This window comes from Oenanthe melanoleuca, chromosome 6 (genome assembly GCF_029582105.1).
Source record: "Oenanthe melanoleuca isolate GR-GAL-2019-014 chromosome 6, OMel1.0, whole genome shotgun sequence".
NCBI lineage: Eukaryota > Metazoa > Chordata > Aves > Passeriformes > Muscicapidae > Oenanthe > Oenanthe melanoleuca.
This window is the reverse complement of record NC_079340.1, coordinates 20,014,807-20,034,347: the sequence shown is the minus strand read 5'-3', so window position 1 is coordinate 20,034,347 and position 19,541 is coordinate 20,014,807. Positions and strand designations below refer to the sequence as shown.

At 36.8% G+C, this 19,541-nt stretch overlaps 1 protein-coding gene across 11 annotated transcripts in view; it reads right to left on the bottom strand.

The window, feature by feature from the left end:
- Positions 1-19,541, bottom strand: part of CPEB3 (cytoplasmic polyadenylation element binding protein 3) — an 81,089-nt gene that overhangs the window by 7,409 nt on the left and 54,139 nt on the right. For all 11 annotated transcript variants that reach the window (XM_056495183.1, XM_056495181.1, XM_056495185.1 and 8 more), the window contains 4 exons: positions 19,191-19,280; positions 4,836-4,954; positions 3,416-3,530; positions 584-765 (listed from right to left, as the gene is read on the bottom strand). In XM_056495183.1, the coding sequence (XP_056351158.1) occupies positions 584-765; positions 3,416-3,530; positions 4,836-4,954; positions 19,191-19,280 (506 nt within the window). The remainder of the gene's footprint in view (positions 1-583; positions 766-3,415; positions 3,531-4,835; positions 4,955-19,190; positions 19,281-19,541) is intronic.

Here is a 19,541-nt window from a genome sequence, read left to right as displayed (position 1 = left end):
ATACTCTAACTTCAGTCCATTTTTGAAAAGCCCTTTAGGGATTTCATATGGACTGAACAAAACAATATCATTTCCCCCTTCTGCCTATCAAGCAATCTCTTAGCATTTGGCTTTAGTTAAATTCTGAAGACTTTTGAGGTCAGTTTTACTTATTTTATTTATAATAAACCTGGGTTTTAGGGACCTCAACTCTAGACCTACACTACTGACAGAAAATGGCTTAATAATAGCAAAACTGTCAGAAATTGACACAAGAAGTCACTAAATTAAAAGTCGCTGATGCACAATGAGCAAACATCTAAAGAAGGAAAAATAAGCTGGGAAATGCTATGGAATTTGGAATTCAAAACAGAACCAAGGACAAATGAGCTTACAATCAACTATTTTCTGGGTTTACCACTAGAAGTTATTTAAGATATTTAAAGTATTTTTTCACTCTGCTTTAAATGCTTAAATAAGCTTTTAAAACATTGACAAATGCCATCTGAAGAACAGAACTTCCAGTGTTCTCCAATACAATGATAATAAAGATTTTAAAAATACAGTTTGGTAAAACCATTTGGCTCCATGCGATTTTACTTACCCGTTTATCAATGTCATTGTGTTGGAGCTGGACAAAGCGAGCACTGATAGCAGCAATGTAGCTCTGCTGGTTGGAGAAAGCCACTCTGCCAGCACCTTTTGGGTACTTCAGCTCTGGGTCTGTATCAATGCCAGCATAGCAGACACCTCCATACAAACGGTCCATAATCATTGCCAATTCAACTGCAAGAAGTCAATTGTTAAATATAATAGATTTAACATAAATAATGGTGTTGCATTTGGATTGTTGCCTTTAAAAAGCACCATTTGCCATATCAGATGCATCTTCCAAGGTCTAAAATTGCACAGTGAAACACAGATTAAATCAACCTTCCATGAACCGTAGTAAAATATAACGGCAAAACCCAGAATCTGTAAAAAGTTGATGTGGCTGAAGTGTGAAAAAAAATGCCAAGTTACGCTGTTAAACAGTTATCAGGTGAACAAGAATTTACAGTATTGCATATTAAAAACCTGGTACTTGGTAGGCTTTTTAATGCTAGTTTACACCCAAGATCACTTAGGAATAGTCCTGTTTTTAGAATCTGATATTTTGACCTGAGTACTAAGGCTCAAAAGATATCCAAGATGTGTTTCACATTTGAAACAAAAAATCTGTGAAACATCTGAAGTTCCTGCAGCTAAAGCAAGCCTACATTGCAGGTGTAATTTAAATTAATATTTTGGTAGAATATTAACTTGCTTGTGGATCTTGTGGTTTGTTGCTTTTCATGGTTTTATGCTTTTTATTACAAATAACTCTAAAGAAGTTATAAGCATCATTCATAAACCAGACAGGCTGAATGCATGGCTGAGGACACATACAGAAGGGAAGTTAAGGGAAAGAACTGAAGGAAGCAGTAAAGAGGCTGAAGAAAGCAGGGAAGAGCCAAGTAAATTGTGCAAGGTTGTATGGCCACTGAGCCGAGCTCTCTGTAAAACCTCATAGGCCAACAAATCTGCCAGATGCATAGAACTGCAAGAACTGAGACCTGTACAGGCCCTGCCAAATCAGCCATTTTCTAGTGCTAATATGTGAAAACACTTTCTGCAGCAAGTTGCCATTTAACTACCCAAAATAAAATTAGAACCATAAATAGTAAATATTTAAATTCTCACAGCTGTCACAAAATTCTCATTAGTACATTGAATAGGTATATGTGTTTGTATAAATCTGTGTGCAGGGAAGACTGTACGCTAATTTGTCCATTTGCAATAAGTGAACAAATATCTAAATATTCTACCAAACCAGGAAATATTTTACTCCAAAGAGTAAGGAAAAACTACCAGCATAATGTAGTGATTAATAGATTCCTCTGCTTTCTAATGATTTGGAATCATCACTTGGGTAGTGATCTCAAAAAGTGACAGTACAGCATAAACATCACAAACACAATTCCAAAAATGGTTCCACTAAGATACTCTTGCCAATAGTGAAATAATATATAGGATTCCAGGAAGCAAACCAGGCAGTATACAAATATTTTAGGAAAAACTTCTGTATCTGATCTTTAGAGTTGTAAACAAAAAGAAATGGGAACTGTTTGTCTGTTTTGGAGAAGTTACCTATTTAAAGGCATCAGTTTCCAAGTGTAATGCATTTCAAATGTAATCTATGACAGGCCAAATGGCATACAGCTTTATAAAGGCTATCATTAGGAATGAGCTAATGTTTAATTGTTACTATTTACATAATTACCACCCTACAACTGGGCCTTATTTTAAGATGGTGAGGAAAGTGAGAGCTGCCAAGAAATCTGGAATAAGAGGAATTTTACTGTCAGCAGTGGCTGGGGGACATTGGTACAGCTTCCCAAAATACTTAAAATTAGACAAAAGCTAAAGTGAGGAGCTGAAGTTTCAGTGTGCTGGAAAGTGGCTGCTGAAGGTAACTGAGGGCTACAAGGAAAGTTTTCTTCCAGACAGTGATTGAGAGGCCTTGTCAACTACAGTTTCCCAGGATTAGGATTAGGATTAGGACTGAGAGGATGAGAAAGACAAACCACGCAGCTGCCTTGGAGTGAGGATGGAAAGGGAGTATAAACAGAAGTGTGTGCTGCCAAAAGATCTGGCTTGGAGAAATGTTTTAAATTGCTTCATGACAATGAGGATTGAGCTACAATTGGGAGCAGTGCTCAAATGGGGCCTTCAAAACAACATGAGGACTGGGCTGGGATAAATCTTTCCTCTGGCCAAAAGCTAGGGAGTCTTGTCTGTGGCTCTGAAATAAAAGTGAAGAAAAGAGCTAAGGGTGAAGAAAAACAATTGAGGGAAATAAGCTACATTAGGAGTAAATTTGGAAAATGGTCTTTGATGTGAGGCCACCAAGAGACCTGGGTTGGGAGAAATGTTTCTTTGGGACAATAGCTGAGAGGCCCTGTCTATAGCTCCATGGAAGAATTAAGATAAGTGTTGAATAAAAGGGAAAGAGAAATCATAGAGTTGAGGCTGGAATTGGTTTGGATGGGATCTGGGAGAATGGTTTGGTCTTTGTCTTTTAGTAAAAGGAAAGGGAAACTTGTCTGCACCTCAGCAAACAAATAAGGGTTTGGATTAAGATGGTCTACACTGCAAAAAATTTGCCAAGTTCTAGGATATTACGCAAATTTGGGAAAAACTTTCTACTGGCAATCCTAATTAGTAACCTATTTAAAAGGTAAAAAATGTTCACTGTTGGTATTTTGTAAACAGGAAGATACTCCTTGTCTTAGAAAGCAAGCTGTAATCTTTGGAAAACACAAGGTCCATTTTCTGATCTTTTACAGATACTGTTTACCTTTCTTCATCTTTTCTACTTAACCTGCTGTATGTCCTACATTTTCCTGCTACTCACCAGCTCGGAGAGGCCGTGGAACTCCTCCAACAAAGATTGTTTTTCTTGGATCCAAAGGCTGAGACCCATCCATCACAAAGTCACTGTCACTTAGGTTCCAAGGTCGAATTTGCACCTGTATTAAAGATCATTGTTAGCAGAGGAACTTGGCCACTTAATTAAAATTAAGAAAAACCTGCCAAATCTTTCTATAATTTTTTTTTAAAATTGAAGTTTTCAAAAGCAGTAAGTTGGTTTTATAAGAACCAAGACAACTTGAGAACATACCTTATCTAAGTGTCTGAAAGAAGGGGGACAACTCATTTATCACCTCTAGAGGCCAGGCTTGAGTTAAATCTCCTCATGACAAACTCCTACGCTCATTAATTCCCTGCCCCTAATCGCCATCATAGGAAGAAACCTGTGAGAGGACTTTCAGAACATTTTACCATGTTTGTGCAATTACAGTTGTAGTTTGGGCTTCTGGCTTTCCTGAAATGACATACAGTGATCCACAAATTTAAAAGCACTGATATGAGCTGATAAAATTAATCTCTATACTTTGATACAAAAGGAGATTGTATAACATGTGAATGTCTATTTCTATTGAACATCAAGCAACACAGCTGAGAAGAAATCTTTAGATTACACAGGAAAAAACTCCTCAGAAGTTATTTAGATAAAGCTGTTCATCAATCCATTTTTTTGATCCTGGGAATCACACAAGCCCGTTTCCTGTGCTGCAGTCCTGGGTTGTTCATTCATCTCTGCAAGATTTTTAATAGTACTTTTAAAAGGCAGCACATTTTTAATCTTATTTGTCCGCAGTTTTCACCTCATTTGTATATCTCCATAGACACAAAGAAAGACCAGCATTAAAGAATGTTAGAGATGTTACCAATAAAAACAGGCAACTGGTATGTCTACTATTCTGCTACAGCTGTCTGAAGTAGTTGATTTTACCCAATTGTTTCTAAAAGGCAAATGAGGCCTAAATTATAAATTTATTAGCTATTGAATCCATAAAAATAACAATTAAAAAACCTAATGAAATACAGGGGATATTTGATACTATCTGGATCTCAGTTTGGCAGGGTTAAATGTCTTCATTTCATCACATAAGGCTTTTTTTTCTCTCAAATCAAATAGATTAAAAATTACCATTCCATTGTTTCACAGTTAACACTGTAAAAGGATGTGACACACTCATGAAGCATACTAGGAGTACCAAATGAAAAAGTTAATTGAATATGGCACTTAGCAGAAAAAAGCAAATGTTAAAGCCATGTTATGCTGATACAGGAAGTCAATTCAATGTAACCACAAGGTCAGAAACAGGAAATGACAAGTAATTAAGTATTTTTTATTTATTTATTTACTGAAAAGAGTAACAGCAAATAGGTTAGCAACCAGCGTAAGTGTCATGGCATAAGCTACTTACTGGTTTATCCTTGATTGTGGGACTTGACACACATAGGTAAAGTTTTCCATCTTCTTCCAGACAGGCATCTATCAGAGCTTGTACAGAGCTTTCTTCCTGGAACAGCAGAAAGGCGTAACCTTGGAAAGGACAAGGGCACAAGAAAGAAAAGTAATAGATTAATTTATAGAGCATTTTTTAAACAAACAAGATGTTTATTAGGATAGGTGGGTAAGATATACAAGTAACTGTAAAGGTTGGTAGTTTGTTTTCATAAATTAAATTCACTGAACATATCCCCTCATTACAGATCCCTACAGTACTGATTTCAGAATAAAGACTGTATTTGTTGCATCTGAGGATGTTTATTTGATTAATTAACGATTCTGAGCAGTGGGAATATAGACTGGTGATATAAGGATTTCTATTATCCAGCAACTATATTGGAGCTATTTATCCATGGTGTCTGCTGGTATCAGTGATTAACATCTCACAATGGAGGCACAACATGTCTACTTACTACATAAAATTAATAAATTCTAGAAGAGAGGGCTAAGAAAGTGGACAGGTAAACAAAAATATTCTATGAATACACACTTAAATATGAAAAAATGTTCACTAAAAACAGTAAGCCCAGTGAAAAAGAACAAGATGCTTTGTGCTTTATTATTAATAAAAGACCTGCTGTTGTTACTTATATTTAAATAAAGCAGTTCAAAAGAAATAAGAAAGCCTACTAAAATTGTTTCATTTGATTCAGAGTTTTAGGACTTTAAATTAGCCAGTAAACCTAAGTATGTAGTACTCAGAGCTCTGCTGAATGCAGCTGCCAAGAAAACTTCCTTGAGTTCTATTTAATGTTGTTAAATCTGCATGAAGAGTTGACCCAAGCAGGCCATGCTTCTGCTCACTGAGAAGTGAAACTAATACAGCCCTCTCTGCACTCAGCAAAGCCAGGAAACAAGAGGCTGTTGGATCACTGGAGCTGCCTGGTTGAGAGGACTCCCTGGAGCAGGCACTGCTCCTCTGCACCACAGTCACTACAGCACAGTTTTCTCAATGTGAACATGTTGGGTGTGACCTGTGTAATTTGCCACTTATGTCTCTATTCAGGAGGGTTTCTAGGCCATAGTGAGAGGTTACATCTGTGGTAGTTGGAATTGATCACCCTTTGGGGGTACAGTAAATGGTAGGATCATAATTTCCCCAAACAGTTAAAATTAACCACAGATACTTGTTATTTTTCTCTGGTTGCTAGATTAGAAGAGTAGTCCAAGTTGGTAAGGTTTCAGTTTTCTAACTTGGGGCTAGTGCCTGCCATGAAGTTCAGTAAGGTGAAAGCTCCTCACTTCCCTAGACCTCTGTGAATAAATCATTCTGTTGTTGGGTCCACAAGGATCCACCAAAGACACAGAGGCTGTTTACAGAGCAGCCTTGAGCTAACCTAGAAAAAGAGGACGCTGGACTAGCATGACATGATGTCCAGCACTACTTCAAAACCTGGTAACTGCACATCTGTTCCAATCATTCAATGACTTCTGGTACTGAAGAGTAAAAAAGATTACACAAAAATGAAAAATAAAGAACAAAACTTAAGATAATATAAGGATCATAGAAGTTGATATGGCCAAGAAAGATACCTGCCAAAGTTAAAGGTATTTTTACTCACTTTATAGAAGCACATAGGGATGCAAAAACTTTACATTCAGAAAGGAGCAGCTTTTCCCCACGAGCAATTCTAGGCATTGCTACTACTGCAGACTTACCCTCTTCATCACAATGCCACTGTTTAGAGCTGCATTTACTTGTTTATCCAGGAAAACATGTGTTTCCATGGATGCACTTCATTTGACTGGAACTATATAACAGAAGATGCACTTTGAATTCAGGTTCCAGTATAAAAAAAATAAATTGGAAAACATCTGTGCTGAAATTGGAATTGGATAAAGAATTATCACACACTAGGTGCAACTTAGCAGATTCTGGAAATTCCTTCAAATTCCCCAGCATTGTGTGCTTCAGCATATTCTCCTATCTGTGCTTCAGAAATATTGTATCACTTCTAAAAGTATCTATTGTTTCCCAAGAAGTAAAAGATCTGATAAACTTCAAAATTTTAATGCCCTATGGCAGAATTCTGGTAGCATAGTGTGGTAGTAGGTTGCAGTCAAACTTCAGCAGTGCTCCTTCTTACCTGACCCCACACTCTAAAGGTTTGAGGGCTCAAGGGACTGCCCTCGACTCACATTCCATAAAGTAAAACAAGGAAGATATCTGAGGCCTCAAAAATCAGCAACCTGACTACAGCTGACTATTGTCTATCCACAGATATTTGGATTCTTGGCAGAGCAGAAACAATCCAGCTCCTCCTCTGTTGTTGGTGCAACACATCACTGCAGTGCTGCCAATAAACATTGCAATTCTCTGGGAAAAGGCAACAATGTATTTTGGTGTAAAAAAAGTCACTACAACTTTTTAAAGGGTACAGCAGAGGGAGGATGAGGAGAAAAATAATTTCCCTAGTTTAAGAAGCCAACCTAGGAGATCCTCGACCCTAAGCTCCAAGATTCATTATTTGATGGAAAGCAGTATAAGTACTAAGCTCCTTTGTACATGTCCTATTCTGACATCTTAACAGTGACACAATTTCCATATGAAAGGGTAATTTAGCCCAGTTGGTCTAATTTCAGTTAACTTTGCTGAGAATGAACTGGAAAATCTGGCATATACACTGTGTCCCACAAGCTTGAAACAAGTTTGCCACTTGAAATGCAGGATACACTGGGGAGTAAATAAAGTTGTTACAGTCTGGCAAAATCATTTTTACCAGCCCAGACAGGGAGGAAAAAAAAAAAAAAATCTCTATTTCAATTAATACCAACATTGGTGTATCTTCTCTAATGATGGGAACCTTTCTGTATTACTGAAAGCACAGTTTGCAAAAAGGCTTCAATAACCTCTTTCTCCAAAACAACATGCCAGATGGAAAGTGTATCAAGGTGCTGATTCTGCCTTTCTAATAAAAGAAAATCATGCTTTTATGTTAAAAACTGGCATGTTGGTACGAATTACAGGCAGTCATACTGGAGTTTTAGCTAGTAGTGCATTATGCATGTATTCTGCCCATTCTTTCTCAATGTCATTATCTGAAAAGAACTATTCATGTACCTTTACTATGGCAGAACATGCATTGTATGTATTAGGCATGTGAGAGAAAATAAACTTACTGGCTCTGTGGACATCTTTCAACTTAGCAAGGCACAGCTGACAGAGTTTATGAAAAAAGATCTAAAGCAAAGTATTTCTCAAGAGTTAAAGATTATCCAACTTCATGCCTGCCATGCTTTACCAGAAAAAGCCTGACTGCATTTCACAGCATTTGTGAAAAGAGCATGTTTTAAAAAGAAAAGGTTTTCTTTTATTCTTCTAAATCTGGTGACACCTTCCTTTTACAGCTCCATGGTTAGGCACAGTTTGATGGAATAAAAGGAAATCACTGACTGTATTTTGTAACCCTTGGGAAAAGGTAGGAATGAAGTTTGTTATATTAGAATTTTTATACTCTGTTCAGTTTAAGTGATCAATTACAAACATTATGAGAGTAAAGGCTGTCTGGATAGTCTCTAGTTACTTAGTGGTATAGGAATATTTCTGAAAGATACTAATGGAGTAACAGCACAGATCTCTCACTTAATGAAGTCCATAGTGGATTGAATTTAATCAAGAGTTTTTCTTTGGAATTTCAGTTAATTGTGAATTAGTTCAATTTTACTATAACTGAAGGATACCATTTTATGCTCAACTTGTGAGTACTCAAAGTAATTAATAATTTAAATTCTTGCATTTGAGAACAACAGTAGATAAATTGTTCAAATGCATCAACCATGAGCTGAATCTTCTGGTACAAAGCCAGCATTTTGGCATGCAAATGTTATATAGCCAACAGGGAAGGATTAACCTATTTCAGGTTCTTAGAATCTGGGCTCTTTTCAAACAAAGTGAAATACTGTAATGAAGAGTTATCTATAAGGTCAGAGTATTCGAATATCCATGTCATGTGTCTGCATACCATCTATTGATTTCATACGTATTTGATCTGAAATTCATACTTCCCAAAATTCAGTCCACTTGCAAAATCAGATAAAGGAATCATAATCTAAGGGTCATGTGTTTTCAGCTTTATAGCACTGGGGTTGGATGGCAGAATTAAGAGAATGAAGAGAAGAACTTCCTCTTTACATTCTGTATAGCAAATCAGAAAAGCCTTAAAGCCTTTGGGTAGTCACATACACTGATTTCATCTGCAAAAGGGAAGGACCACTTATGTTTGAAACAAGCTGAACTATCTTCGAAGCACATCTTTCATCCATTTGGACAGTATCTTTTCTGATGTTTTTATAAGCTTCAGGATTAAAATAAAATCTACCATCAACCTCAGATTTCTTATAAAAGTATTTAAATATATAAATCTACCTCATATTATGTAAAAAGAAGAATGGAGTTAAAATGGCAAAGAAAATTAATGTTCTAGTCCAATTTCTTTAGCGTTATTTTTAGATGGTTGAGATGGCTGCATCAAAGAAAGAAGTAGATTTAAATGGACAACTTCTTCATGATATACATATTTCACTTTTTTACTATATTTAAAAAAATAGTTTTGAACTGAATTATGATTGTATTTACTAGAATTTCTAGAATAAAGTTGTTTTAAAAGCCCACAGGAAAGGAACATTTAGAAACAGTGTGAACCAAATTTCTAAATCAGTTAATGTGATGACAAGGGTCATTGCTCAAAGTCACCTTCATAATCTTATTAGAAGATGCTTTGAACATGAATAAAACACATTTCTAAATCCAAAGATGAAACGACTATTAAAAATTAAACTTATTTTTGAAAAATAAAAATCCAAGGTGTTAAAAAGCTGCAGACTTTCCTTTAAACATTGCAGTGACATGACTGCATTTTCAAAAAACTTCAAAGGCTTTAAATACTTAAGAAACCTCAAAATAGAAAAGGCTGTAATCTCACTTAGCTACTGCAGAAGAGTGAAATTATGTATTAGTCAGGGCTGCAAAGATTAATTTCTTTTATTCGGTCTAATTTTATATGGCAGTGTTTGACCCTGTCAGCTGATTCTTTTCTCTAAAAAACAAAGGTGTATAAGAAATGGGAACAGTCTAGAATCTTCAGTGACTCTTCTATTTCTGCACATTAACATTTTTACATGTTTTTCATGAATACCAGACTAAGCCTGGCAGGTGTGATATGTAAGAAATTCTTTATATGTCACATTACAGACAGGTACTGGGGAAGGGTTTGTTTGATTTTAATTAAAGGATTGAACTCCATATCCTCAGTTACGTGGAAAAATAATTGGATCCTGAATCTTAACAGCAATAAAATGAAGCATACATGTCAAATGGAAGACATGAGACATAACAAGAAAAGTCAGCAATGGAATGGATCATAGAGAAGAGCTGAATGAAAACTGAGGTTCTGTATCAGTAGCTTCTGTAAAATAAAGTGCATGTCTTCATAATTCCAGTCTTATCACTAAACAGCTCACATCATGAGATCACCAAAAGAATTGAAACCAACACTTAACCCTTACTAATAATGATCATACCATATCACAAATAAAAGAGAAAACAGAAACCTTCTGTTTTGTCATATATATTATGGAGTGTTTTTCTCCACATCTTCAATTTAAGTGGAAGAAAAAAACCCAATCCACCCACAAAACCTCTCCTTTCTGGACATGCATTATTTGTGGGACTTGGGAAAGACACCCCAATGTTTGCTCAATACAAAGGATTTCTACAGTGCTGTAGTAAATACATACAGCTAAAGATTTACAAGGTCTTTTCAGTTCCAAAACATGTCAAGAAGCAGAAAGAATTTTCTAGCCATCATTGCTTTACTTTCACCACTTATGGGTAAAAAAGCCCCAAAAGAACAGTATACATATGCCATCTCAGTTTGTCCTGCAGTAAAAATACTCCCACCCACCTGCATTAAAAAAGAAGACTGAAATAAATTACTTGGATTTTTTTGTGGTTTTTAACCAAAAGAATGTTCTACATGAATACTAAAGCCCCTCTTTATCTGGCATTTTACTTCTAATCTAGTATAAAACATTGCAACACCAAATTTATAGCGTTGTCTCCTCTTTCAAAGGTCACAGCCATTTTCAACATCAGACTTCAGACTGCAACATGATCTATAGCAGCTATAAATCAGAATTAAAGGGTATAAAAACATAAAAGAAGGCTCTAACATACAATTTGGTTACTGTAGTTATTTTAGTAGTCACACAAATTTCCTATGACAAAGACTGAATATTTGATGAGGTCAAAGCTATCTTTGTGAAGTTTGCTGAGTCAGCAGCATGAAAAAAAATCAAGCATTAACACTCATAAATATAAGAAACCCAACTAAATCTAGAACTGAATTTTTTTAATTTTGATTTTCAAGGTCAATATGCAGTGGTGACTGCTCTGGGCAGAGCAGCTCATGGTCATCATCTGGAGGGAGTCAGGTCTGCTGCTGCTGCTTTTACTCTGAACAGATGGCTCAAGAGAGATCCATTTCCAAGTCTGAACAAAACCTGTTACTCTTCTTTGCAAAAAAATCATTTTCCAGTCCTACTCCAACCAACATCAACATGGAAAAATTCTACAGAAATATAAATGCTCTGCTTGATTTCAGCTTCTATTTCAAGCACAGTATCAGCATGAGGTAAAATAAATTTTCAGAGGAAGAAAGCACCAGTCCAAAAATCCAAGCAAGCTGCATTTCAGTTATTTTAAATTAAATTTGATACTGAGTTTTAAAATAAAAAACTTGAAATTGTATGTTTTTCGTAACATTTCTTTTTAGAGAAGAAAGTAAGCAGCACTTACTAGGGCTGTGATACACAAAATATTTGGGACTGTTGTCAAGAACTTCAAAGTAAAGTACTTCAAAAAGAAGACACTCCATGTCTTTTGCACAGATGAAGCTAGTAACATATTTTCTGATTTTTGTATGATTGTAACTCTCCTGTGAGCTGTAAAATGTTTCTAAAGGCAGAATGCAGAGCTTCAGCACTAAGCTTTGACTTCCTTTCTTTTAATCAAGTAATCAGTCTGTCACTTGCTGCTGTGGTGCTGCTAATAACTGGTTTGAATGTTCACTCACATGTGGAATATTTTCAGGTTCTGGTTTGTTCAAATTTCTTGTCTTTGTTGACTATAAGAAAAAGATGCATCTTGAAAAACCCTCCTTAATAACAGAATGATTTTTTTTCAAAATTGGATTATGTTGAACAATAAACTCCTCTCAAAACCAAAGAAAATCCAAAACTGCTTCTGGTGAGTAAGAATATGCATGTCCCTGAAAGATCAGAATAGTACATTAAAAAAAAATAAAAACACTGGACTTACCAAATCCTCTAAAAAATTATGTGTTTAACTTTGTTAATGAAACTGCCCAGCCTCCACTGCCATACAGCTGACTACTCTTGGTATAATCAGTACTCAGATGCACTGTAGGTCCCAAAACCAGGTAGGCTTTGCATGGGATCAAGTAGACACAATTTGCCAAGCACAGCACTGAGACAGCGGAGGGAAACACCAGCTCTGAGCTGCTCCAAGCCTCTGAGATCAGACAGAGGCAGATGCACTGCCTTGGGCAGAGGCACCCACAGCATATCCAGCACCTGAAATACATTGCCAGTCCTAACCTTTGATTTGGGAGGACACAAGTATAATTAGGGGTATTACCTCTGATAAATTTATGATGTGTGTATTCCAATGATCTTGCATCAATTTTAGATTACTGTATCATTATTTTAGAGGTAGAATCACTGAAGTGATTCTAGGAACCAAACATGTAATTTTATAAATATAATGCCTCTAGGACTCCATGAATAGAGCACAGGTTTTTAATGCATTAAATAATTACAACTGATTGGGGGTGGGAGTAGGGAGCAACTTACTTTTTATATGACCATCAGAACAATGAATATGCTGCAGTCCTAGTACAAAATCTGTCTCTGCAAGACCACCTGCAACAACCCCTTCAGCATATTTCAATGATTTGAAAGGATAATTTGGTGCTTCCTAAATAATTAGCAAAACAAGATAGCACAAGCTACTACAAAGCACAAAATAATATTAAGTCCTCAACAACACTATTCAAAGGACAGCTTTTATCCTGAAGTCCACAATACTTACAGATCAATTCATATATTTCCATTTATAAAACAAAAGAAAAGGCAACATTTAATAAAAATAGTATTGGGGAGGGATGAGATGCACAACTCACAGTAAAATCTACTTGGGTTTTAGGAGAGGTTAATGAGACTAAGACAAACATTTAACACCTTCCATTTGACAAAAGTGGTCTGGCTGCCTCTACAGATAAACATGGAAAGCTTTTTATGTACTTAGATATGTTCAGATTACAGTCAAATGCTTGCTAAAAATTGTGGTTTCTTCTATAGCAACCTAGCAATTCTGGAAGAAAGTAGGATCTGTTGAAAGCAACATGAAAGCTGGAAGAGAATAATCCTGCAGTGCTACTTCAGAATCAGATTTGTTCTGCCTAGTCTTGCATGGCTCAAAAATACTTTAGTATTTTGCCTCACCAGATTCTTGTTTTCCCCAAGAAAAAGAAGTTGCAAAGGGCGTTGTTTTAGAGACAGAAATTCTCTCACATGATGCAAGCTCCTTGAATGCTTTTAGATATCTAGCACAGCAGTTTTAAAGACAGACATTTAAAAATCATCATTATCAGTACATCACCAAGAATCCTTAAACATTTAGGACAAGACAGGAAACAGTGTTAAGAGCTTAAAAAAGGGAGGCACAAACAAAAGTCACCAAAAACCTCAAAGAAAATTCTCTGCAAAATCAAGCTGAAGCCACACGGCTACAGAAGAGCACATAAGTGTGTACTGCATTTTGCCACAACACATTTTGTGATTTGCATTGATTTGGGATTATGCTGCCCTGCTGTGGGAAGACACAGGGACTACAAATTACAGACATGGCCTCAGATGTCAGTGGTTAAGCGACTGGCACTGCACACGTGTGTTGGAACATATGTAAACAACATCTAAAAGCCCTCCCAGAATCACCCTTTACCATACAATGTAATTCTGGATAGGGAATGTCAGTTTCCAGTCTAACAAATGTAATGATCACTGACTTCAGTTTTTTAAATACAAAAATTGGCTCAGCATTTCATGCTGGACTGTGGTGGTATCATATTTGATCTGTTAAACCAAAGCAGGCAGTTTTCTAGAATAGACTGCTGTACTTGGACAAACCAGATACTTTCTTGTGAACAGAACTAGTGAAATCAGAATTATGACTCTATACTTTCTCTTTGCAACTGTTCACTCTTGTTCCTCTGGCAGAAACTATAGCTGCCAATGCAGTGACAATGGAATTAACCATGGAAATGGTCTTGATCCATGAAATCAAGATCAGTCAAAAGACTACAACAACAGTGTTCCCATCTAAACAGTACTTTGGAGAGAATCAGACAGGCTCACACTGTCTGTCCCACCAGTTGTTTTTAAATTAAAGCATGACAATAATTTCATGTTACTTTGTGCAACTTCGTTTACACTGTTTTGTTTTTCATGAGATCTCTCTCATTCTAGTGTCCCATATGGAGCAGTAGGGACAAATGTGCTTAATTTTATCAGATAACAGGATAATGAACTGAAGAACAGGGATAACACAAAAGGATCAGACTACTGCATCACAAGTCTAAATCAACTGTAGAGCCAAAGCATTCCTACCATTCCAAACCCATCCTATCTTCAAGCTCTGCCATGCTTCATTTTCTAACTCTAATTCTCATCTCTATCCAAACATCAACGTTTCTAAATGGAAAAAAAAAAAGGGGTGAAAATTTTTGCATAGTTTTTGGCATTTTAAAACACATGGTGCAGTTCTTACTAGAAAAATCAAAGTTATCAAAAAGAAGAACCACTAAAGAGTTTTTTAAAAGTTGCTTTAAAGCTAGCAATCTGTTAAAGAAAAAAAAACTGAAAAAATGTTTTTGAAACAGTTGGCACCATCTGTTTAATAAAAAAAAAAAAAGGAAAGAAAAAAAATTACTGTGGTTAGCATAAGCATTGCTTAACTCAGCACACCAACAAATAAGTGAAAACCCCATCAATTTCTACTTAAATAAAACATGAATTATCTGGATTTTGCCAGAGATAAATAGACTGTGACACGGTAATGTGCAACTACTTTAGATAGCATTTTTTAACACATATTTCTTTATTTCTGTGTCTCATAGGTACTCAAAAGATACTTAACCACAAACCACATTTAATTCCCAAACTCTGGGGTGAAAGCCAAGTAAACACATTATGAACTGGGCATCTGCTTACCCAAGACCAACACATGGCATTTACAATTTTGCCAGTTCAGTTAGTAACATATCCAAACAGATGCCAAAGGATGTAATCCAAAGACTTCTCAGGCAACAGGAAGGAATTAGCCTTATTCAGAAGAGGCAAAGCATTAAAAACCACCTCATGTATGACACAAACATGAAAACATGGTGCTAAGCTTTACAATGCACAGGAGGGGTAAAAAGAAATGTTAAGGCAACAATGCAGATGCCCAGAATTAGAAATAGGAGCCTCTTGCACACATTGTCAGCTGTTGGCAGTTTCTCTCGCCCAAGTGCACAATATTCACTTTCAGTGACAAGAGCATCCCTGTTCTCTCAGCAATCTAAATATTGAACTGGCAACCAAGGTAAGGTAAGGTATGCTTGATCTACAGAACTATTTTGGGTTTGCTGTTACAATGTCCACAACTCAAACACTGACAAAGTCAGACTGCTTTCACAAACACATGATCAGCGTATTCTGTGATACCAGGCAAGATTCAGTATGGGTAACAAACTCCTAGACTATCTGGAAAAACAGGAAAACCTGGATAATACAGACAGCAATGATGTGTTTGAGGAATATGCTGCAGATACATCTGTGTTGCTGTGCTATCCCCCAAGGTCCAAAATGGCACTGCTGACCCAACACTGGGATAAGCCTGGTGTTACAATGCTGGAGATCCCAGCTCAGCACCATTTCACAAACAAACATTTATGTCCAGCAGACCCACCACTAAATCTGAGGCAATGTGTCTAAGCAGCCCTGTGTTGACACTATCCTGCTCAGGATGCCAAATCCAGGAAAACCTTCTTTGTAAAAGCTCAGTGCTGCACAAATGTTTCTGGACTCCAACTGGTCCCAGTGATAGATTACAATGATAGTCACTGCAGCTAAGCTAATCAACCCCACCAACTAATAAATTAGCTAATAAGGCTTGCTGGAACTGGCTCCACATCTATGGCCTGACTCCTCACTAAACTAACCAGATAAAGCCCTTGGGAAGGCTGGTGGGTGATGGTGGAGGTCACTAGACTGTAAGCAACATTTTAAGCTTTCAGATTTCATGCTTGATCAGATTAGCCATGGCTAATGGTTTCTGCAGCCTTCTCTTCCTAGCCTTAATATCAACAGAGTGCTCCTAATACAGGGAATTCATGTACTGCACCAGCATAGAAAACATTCCAAAATTCAATAAATTATACCAACAAGAAGATACTGGAAATCTGTATTGATTCACTCAGGACTGCAGGGGATGTTGCATCACCTGGATGTAACTGAAGACAGAAAACCATGATGTGAAGCAGCTCCTGTATAAAACTTCACTGACTGTGCTAACCCATGGCATCACCTACTGATGTTGTCTGCCCCAAACCTCTCAGTGAACATTCATCAAAGCAAACAGACAAAAATCCTGAACCTTGCTGAAAGACTAGACACTGCCCAATGGTCTGACCCTCCAGTAATGGAAAAGGCCATCCATCAAAAGGACACTGAAGTCCTTCTGGAGGTGATGACATATGTTCAGAAAGAGCAGGGCTCAATTTTACTGCCTCTGGGGCACATTCAAGGAGGTGGGAGAAGCCTTGAAGGTCAGGCTTTATCCATGTGTGAACAGCCTCTGCATCATCCCCACTGCATTCCAACAATTCATTTTTCTTGTTTTCTTTCAAGATTGCTAGCATACAAATCCCAGCTCATTCCCTCCTCTATAATTTCATTTGTCCTTTGTTTCTCTGGACATGTTCCATATGAAACACTCATTTTCAAAATGTCAGAGAATTTACAGACTAGCAATGCAACATGGAAGACATCTCGAAAAATGAAGGATGAAAACATTTTAATTCATGAGTACTTGACAGCTGAATAAGTCTCACTGAATTTTGTACCAAACATAATTTCAAATATCTCTTTTTGTGTTTTTTAAGGAAATGTCCAATAATGCACCAAAACAGCTTAAAATAAAGAAGGAAAATAAATAAATAAAAAAAAGAAAACAAAAAACAATCAAAAACTAAAAAACAAATTTTAGGTCTAAAATTTCTGATCAAAACCAGCATTGTAGAAATTTCATTGTGGTACTTCTGAAAATGATTCCGTAATAATTCTGAAAAGTAAGTACTCTTTATTGAAAAAAAAAAAAAAAAAAAAAAAAGACCAAAAAGTTGCGAAAAAATTAGAAGACATTCAAACTTTACCCTTTGACTCTTGGAAATAATATTCTGTCTTCTGTGTAAGAGCTGTCTGTATGGGATCATAGTAAATCAAGTACATTTGATCTAAGGAGCTCACCATGACTGTAAGGGAATGTCAGAGCCAGGCATGCAGGATGTCTGATGCTGCAGCCCTGACTGATAACTAAGAAGTCAGATATAAATAAATCTGGAACAGTTGGGATTGACTGTTGTTTAGCACTTTCAGACAGACACTCAGGGCAACTGGCTTTGAAAGCCACTTTCTATATTAGAATCATGACAAAAATAGAAGTGAGGCTGCATTCCCTTGTCTTCTGCTAAAATAGATCTTATTCAAAAACATTTTACAAGTTTGTCAAGGCATAACTAGTCCATAGTCAGATACAGAACAAAATCTAAACTGGAAGTTTTAATTCAACAAATAGTTACTTATTGAATTAATAAAACAAAAATATAACAAGAGGAAAAAAAAGTAGAATCCTAAGAGATAATAAGGTCAGGGAGAACCTGGCTTTTCTACTCTTTAAAAAAAAAAACAAAAAAAACCCAAACTTTTAAGTGAAGGCACAATTAGAATTCACTAGCCAGAAAGACCCCAAGGTCTTAAAAGGGAAAAGTATACATTTTACCAACTGTCCTTAAGAATATTGATGGGGGTTGAGGTTTGGGGGGTTTTTTGCTGTTTTTTTGGGGCTTTTTGATTTGTTTTTAAATTCAAGAACATATGTTGCTTAACTGCTGACAGCAAGGCTGAGTGGTGAGAATGGAACAGGAAAGAGGAAGCATGCATGGGTTTCTCTTCTGGTTTTAAGTGTCCCAAATACTGTTCACAGGTCAAGTATTTGTAATAGTGTTATCTCACCTCCAGCAATTAAGCTTCCAAATAAATTGAGTTGGCTTTTGTGTGTTTTTACAGTCAAAATATATGTATCAAAATACTGCAGGATTAGCTAGTTCACTGACTGAACAGCCCATTGTTCTGCCAAAATAATCAGTGGCCTTAATGAGCAATTAAGAGTTTCCAGGGTCAACGAGAAATGAAAATCTTTGTACATAGACCAGAAATTTTGTGTACAACTTCCTGCTCCTTTTGCAGATCATGAGTGAACTCAGGAACTAGATGCAAGAGGCGCATGTGGAAGAGAGTAGAATGTTTTGTACAAAATCAGAGAGACCAGGGTACAGTAAGAGCAGTTTGATTTAGCCAAGCAACCTCCCCCAGCAGATTTCCCATAAGTTGTTCTTTCTCACCCCAAACAGGTCTGCATAGCATTGTGCTGACTGATAAGAGGTTGTCCCACCTGCCCACGCTCTGGCCCACGCCCTGTGCCCGCCCTGTGCTCCAGTGCCTGGGCAGCCCTGGCGTGGAGCTCGAGGATCACAGCACACGCTGGAGCCGTTTCCTGCAAAGCACTGGGCACCCAACCCAGTGACCCAATGCAGGTGACTCCCAGCTCTTACTCCCATGGCTTTTGCAATGTGCAAACCACAATAGAATCAATTAGGCAATTTTTGCAACTTGCATCTACCTGCTGGTAGAAATTAGGGCATGATTCAGGAGTTCAAGGTGTGCTGAAGAACTATATAAAGAGGAGCACATTTCAATAACCAAACTGTGAACTTTTTTCCCATCATGACAATGGCTGAAAATATGCTTGATGCAAGATAGAAAATTCACCATAAAGAGTCAAAACTTTGCTTTACGGTGGATTGCCACACAGCAGATATAATTTCCTTTAACCAGAACAGCCTTCTTAAGTGTATTTTAAACTAATTACCTTTAGGTGGAAAATATGACTTGCTTTCAGCTTTGTGAGGCCAGTCCACCACAAGAGGTCCAAACCTACGAAAACTGGCAGTGATCTCATCTACAAAAAAAACCCACAAATTAGGTACCTTAGAGAGAACATCAAAACTAACTGTGGCAAGGTAAAAAGGTCTTATTTAAAAAATAAAACAAGAACAGTGAAAACTGCAAGAATGTTCACAGAGGATGCCTAAATATTCTTTCATCTCTGTGCTGTATATGGCTGCTTAAAAAAGTGATTAGACACTCCACTAGTAGAAGTCTGCAGCAGGATTAAATGCAAATATGATCTATCAGAAGTGAATATGCTTCAGCTGCGGTT